General features: G+C 45.5%; 1 protein-coding gene across 1 annotated transcript; it reads left to right on the plus strand.

Moving 5' to 3' along the window:
- The first annotated feature begins 286 nt into the window (after window positions 1-286).
- LOC121874095 (toll-like receptor Tollo) lies at window positions 287-5,509 on the plus strand. The gene has a single exon (XM_042378009.1). The coding sequence runs from the start codon at window positions 467-469 to the stop codon at window positions 4,145-4,147; it is 3,681 nt and encodes a 1,226-aa protein (XP_042233943.1). The 5' UTR covers window positions 287-466; the 3' UTR covers window positions 4,148-5,509.
- The last annotated feature ends 421 nt before the right edge of the window (window positions 5,510-5,930 follow it).

Here is a 5,930-nt window from a genome sequence, read left to right on the forward strand (position 1 = left end):
AAGTAAGGCATCTGTTTACACTGTCCTTTTATGAGGGAAAAATGATTTCACTTTGTCACAAGATAAACTTTATTACGCTCTTAAATATACGTTTGTGGAACAATAGTTTTAAAGTTGAAATTATTTAAAAAGACTGAGCAATGGTTCGAATAGATCTCGTCTTTAAGAGCTGATTTATCCAGGAAATAAAAATAAATAAGAAAAAAAGAGTATATGGAAGAGTAAGGCGTGCCAGGCGTACGATCACTCTTCCCGGCCGCAGTCGGTCAGAAGGGCCAGACAGCGCGCGGAGTAAAACAGTATGAGTTGAGCCAGTGGGAGGGTCGGACCATGACGCACCTCCGCCTCTCAACAGTGCGGTAATGTTGGTCCGAGTCAAGTTAAAGACTTTAACCAATTCCCTCCTGTCTGCAGGAATGTCTCTCATGGCATTTCCACTAGCAGTGAAGTAATTCTGCCAATCAAAATGTGGAGTGCGAGATTTCGGGATGGCAGGGTGCTGCTGGTCATAGCCGTTGCGTTGGTGGTGTGCTGCGAGGGCCTCGCTGTGCGATATAATGGCGGCGGAGAGTGCGAGAGCCAAGCCCTTAGTGCCCGGGAGAGAGCACTCACCTGCTCCCTCAAGACTCTTGATGAGGACATGAGAGTGGCCAATCTGAGCAACGTGCCAGTGGACAGTGTGGTGCAACTATCCCTTCAGTGCAACCAAGTTTACTACTTCGAGAGTGTGTTGACGCCCTTCAGTTTATCGGGCTTTGTGCGAGTCAGAGAGCTCAATGTGGAGTATTGCAAGATCAGTGAACTCGAGGATAATACATTTATAAGCCTCAGAAATTTAAGAAATTTGACACTACGGACTAGAAACTCCGACTGGCCGGTGATGAGCCTTACGACCAAGCCAGATGTGTTCCGTCCTTTGCACCAGCTGGAGCGGCTAGATCTTAGTACTAACAATATCTGGGAATTACCAGCTGGAGCCTTCTGCCACCTCGCCACCCTCAAACTGCTCAATCTAAGTCACAACCACCTGCAAGACATCACGCAGCTGGGGTTCGGCGAGGGTCCAGCAGACAGAGGTTCCCCGACCTGCCGCTCAGACGTCAGTTCGCTCGACCTGTCCAGCAACGATGTCACGAGCCTGGTGTCGGGGTCCCTGCAGGGCTTGGGCCGCCTCCTGCACCTCTACCTGCAACACAACGAACTCGGGAAGGTAGACGACAATGCCTTCCAGGGTCTCAGCAGTCTACGCACCCTCGACATCTCTGACAACAGACTGGTGGCGCTGCCTGAGGACGCCTTCCTTCACACCCCGAGCCTCATGTACTGCCGCGTCAGGAACAACTCCCTGTCTGCGTTGGCACCGGGTTTGTTTCGAGGCCTCGAACATCTGGTAGAGCTCGATCTTTCCCACAACGAACTGAAATCTGAGGGGCTGACATCTACCATCTTCCAGGGCCTCATTCGCCTCATGTTGCTGGATCTGTCGTACAACAAGATCTCTCAGCTGAATCAGCAGGTCTTCCGCGATCTTTACAACGTCCAGGTTCTCAGACTCTCCCACAATCAGTTCCAGACCATCCCAGCTGCAGCATTTGCAGCTTGTGTTAACCTCCACACACTGGACTTGTCTTACAACCAATTGACTAGTATTCCAGATCGAGCATTCCAGGGAGTGAACGTCTTGAGTTTCCTGGCGCTGGACAACAACCAGATCAGCGACGTGGGCGCGTCCTCACTCAGCAACCTCACCAGTCTGGAGGACCTCAACCTTAATGGTAATCAACTGACGGTGATTCCAGCGGACGTGGGTCGTCTGAGGTACCTCAAGACGCTGGATCTTGGGGAAAATAATATCACGTCCGTGGAAAACATGCCCGTGAAAGGATTAGAGTTCCTGTACGGGCTAAGACTCGTGAACAACAAAATCAGTGGTAACATTTCTAAAGATACGTTCAGTGATATCCCATCCCTTAAGATACTAAATTTAGCAAAAAATGCTATAACAAATATTGAAAGTGGCACATTTGATAATAATCTTAACTTACAAGCAGTTCGATTAGATGCAAACAAGCTTACAAGTATTAATAGTTTATTTGAAAACCTTCCAAATTTAGTGTGGTTAAATGTGTCTGATAACAACATTGAAATGTTTGATTATCACTTTATTCCCGTGAGTCTTCAGTGGTTAGATTTGCATAAAAACAAAATTACTGAATTAGGAAATTACAATGAACGTCATGATCTAAGTTTGCAAACCCTTGATGCTAGTTTCAATAAACTACAATATATCAATAGCATCCAAATTCCCGACAGTGTGCAGTTGTTATTTTTAAACGATAATAGAATATCCGAGGTGGAACCCTTCACTTTCTTTAAGAAAGCAAACCTAACTCGTGTTGACTTATTCGCTAATCAGCTGGCGAAGATGGATATGTCGGCTTTGAGGCTGTCGGAGCTTCCGGCCAACAAGTCCCTCCCGGAGTTCTATTTAGGAGGGAACCCCTTCGTCTGTGACTGTAAGATGGAGTGGCTCCAGAGGATCAACGGCCTCGAGCACGAACGTCAAAACCCCCGCATCATGGACTTGGAAAGCATCTATTGCCAGATGCCTTTCCATCGTACGGGGGCCTTTATCGCTCTGGTGGAGGTCAACCCGTCACAGTTCCTCTGCCAGTATGAGACCCACTGCTTCGCCCTCTGTCACTGTTGTGAGTTTGATGCCTGTGATTGTGAGATGACGTGTCCTAGTGGCTGTGGGTGTTACCATGACCAGTCGTGGAGGTCCAACATTGTCGACTGTTCACGGCAGGATGTGCAACAAGTGCCTGAACGCATCCCAATGGATGCCACTCAGGTGTACCTTGATGGTAACGATCTGAGGAACCTCTCCTCCCATTCCTTTATAGGTCGTAAACACCTGCAAATTCTGTATGTGAATGCCTCTAATGTCAAGACCCTCGACAATGGTACATTCAGTGGGCTAACCAGACTTACGGCACTTCATCTGCAAGACAATCTGCTGGAAGCGCTAAGGGGAAACGAGTTTCAGGGGCTGCAAGGCGTGAGAGAGCTGTACCTTCACAACAACCATCTACGGTACATCCACCAACACACCTTTGCATCTCTCTCTCACCTAGAGATCCTGACACTCCACAACAACCAGCTGATTAACTTCCCTGTGTGGCGGCTGGTGGACAACACTTACCTCAGCCGTGTTTCCCTTGGTGCTAACCAGTGGTCATGTCAGTGCCAGTTCGTCGAGTCGTTTGGCATCTGGCTCAATGGGAACGAGCGGAGGGTCTCTGATGCCAGAGACATTAAGTGCTACACCGCCGAGGCTGAGGAAGAGCCTGGCTCCTTCATCATGGAGTTCAACGTTACCACCTGCATGAACACGACTGCTTTGTCCACCGTCATCCAACCCATGGTGTTGGACAACTTGTTGCACCCTGTGATCGCTACCTGTGTCGCCTTCGTCGTGGTGGTGCTCCTGGTCCTGTGTGTCCTATACCGTAGTACCATACGTGTGTGGATCTACTCTCGGTGTGGGTTCAGGATGTGCCACAAGACGACCAACACAGACGATCGTGATAAGTTGTTCGATGCTTTTGTTTCTTATAGTTCCAAGGACGAGGGTTGGGTGAACCAAGTCTTGGCTGGGGAGCTCGAGAGAGGAGAGAGACCCTACAGGGTTTGTCTCCACTACAGAGACTTCCCAGTCACGGCGTACCTCGCTGACACGATAGTGGAGGCGGTTGAGTCATCGCGCCGCACCATTATAGTTCTCTCTAAAAACTTTATCGAAAACGAGTGGTGTCGCTTCCAGTTCAAGAGTGCCCACCACGAGGTCTTCAAGAAGCGGCGACAGCGGCTCATCGTCATCGTCCTGGGGGAGATCCCGGCGCGAGACCTCGACCCAGATCTCCGCCTCTACCTCAAAACCAACACCTGCATCCACACTAGTGATAAGCTCTTTTGGGATAAGCTTAGATTTGCGATGCCCGACGTGCAGAACAGTCAACGGGTCGTCCACACCTACAGTTCCATCCCAGAGAGGTCCTCCTCGTCCACTAATAAGTACAGTGTCAATAGTCCAGCGTCCATGCATCAAAATCTTCACGGGGGATCCGACGCTTACTGGGCGTAGGGCAGTGAAGGGCTCTGCTTGTAAGTGCACAGCAGAGCTCTGTTTGTAAGTTTACAACAGGGCATTGTTTGTATGTACAGTTATACACAGTAGAACTCTGACAGTACACAGTAAAGTTCCGGCTGTAAAAGTGTACTGTACAGCAGGGCTCTGTTCGTCAGTGCTGTGTGTAGCAGTAACATGTGCAGCAGGGCTCTGTGTGAGTGTTGTCTAGTGTACAGCAGAGCTCGAGTGTATGGTAAGTGGCTGTGCTGAACTACACGTGCGAGAAGGATATATAGCTTTAAAAAAGTGATGTGAAAAACAGTGATCGAATCCTATCTGTGAAGATTGTCCTGGAAAAAAACTTAACTATTTAAAGATGCTCTGAAAAATTATGGAAACAAAATATTGAAGAAAAAACCTAGCAAAAAATAAGTGTGAAGGGGACCCAGTCTGTGCATTGCGGAGCTCTGTACATGTTATTTATCTCCAGCAATGGTTATGTAACATCTAGTCATATATATATTGTGTATGAAATTTATAAAAAGTGGCTAGGCTTTATTCCTTCCCCTTCAATCAATATATATATATATATATATATATTATATACAACGAACAAACCTGTCAGCATTTTTTTATGGCAAATATCTACTATTAAATGCTTCTTTTGTAAGTGTGCTCGGAAAAAAATCCATACAACATACTCGGCCTCAGTATTGTGTTATTGTCACTTTGACTGAAAATGATTTTTTTATGCATACCTGTTGTGCTCTGTGGGTGGGTGTGATGGTCAGTCAGACATGCACTCACTTGTTGATGACGCTCTGTGAAGAATATTTTATATGTGCTTTGGACTTACTGGGAAAATTTCTCGTTCACCTCATGCAGAGAGACAATATTTTATTAAAACATTATATTCCATTCTGATTTACGTGAGATTATGTAACCATTGTCATGTTGTTCATTGTACTGGCTTCATTCTCCCTCCCAACTTTTATAGACTCTGCACATCCACCACTCACCTCCATGTTAAAATAAATAAATAAACTCTTCTACCCCAAGGTCAAGGTCACTATGACATTGACCTCTTCTAATCACCCCTGACATGGTTTTTGCCTACTGTGTAAACAAAAGCGAACATTTACATCAAACGCTTCTAGCTACATCAGTGTTGACGTCCATTTGTAAGATGTTAATTTGAGAAGTGACATCCTGCTAACTGTTTTATATCACGAGAGTTTTGCCCACCTAATCTGTGATAATACCAAAGTCATATACAGCTTATTTAACATGTACATATTTTTTTTATACAGGATAATTTTTTCTTTTGTAAGATACTGTATATAAATTCATGTGTAAATAAAAATGCAATGGGCAATAGCAGTTTGTTTCCATTTCATTTTGGGTTCTGTGTTGCTGGGGGAGGAGAGGGGAGGGGGCACTGTAAAAACACAAAAGGTATATTCTCGGATTTGGAATGTGTTGGTTACACTATATATATATTTTGGCCACATATATTTTTATATGGAGATGAATTGCTTCCACTACTTGTTACTGGTGGAGAGGGTAGTGACACACACACACACACACACTGTCTAACTGATACGATAAGTAGATGATGTGTGACTAGTGTACTCTACTATAGAATGACTTATAAGAACAGGAACTGAACGAATCATCTCCTTACCACATAATAATATAAACCATGAAAAGAAATTTATATCACAACAATTAAATACTATATACACTATTTACATTGTTTGGGTCTACAGAATGTTTATGTTATGATGATGGGCAGTAC

The sequence above is a fragment of the Homarus americanus genome, unplaced genomic scaffold (assembly GCF_018991925.1).
Source record: "Homarus americanus isolate GMGI-L3 unplaced genomic scaffold, GMGI_Hamer_2.0 scaffold49667, whole genome shotgun sequence".
Classification (NCBI taxonomy): Eukaryota; Metazoa; Arthropoda; class Malacostraca; order Decapoda; family Nephropidae; genus Homarus; species Homarus americanus.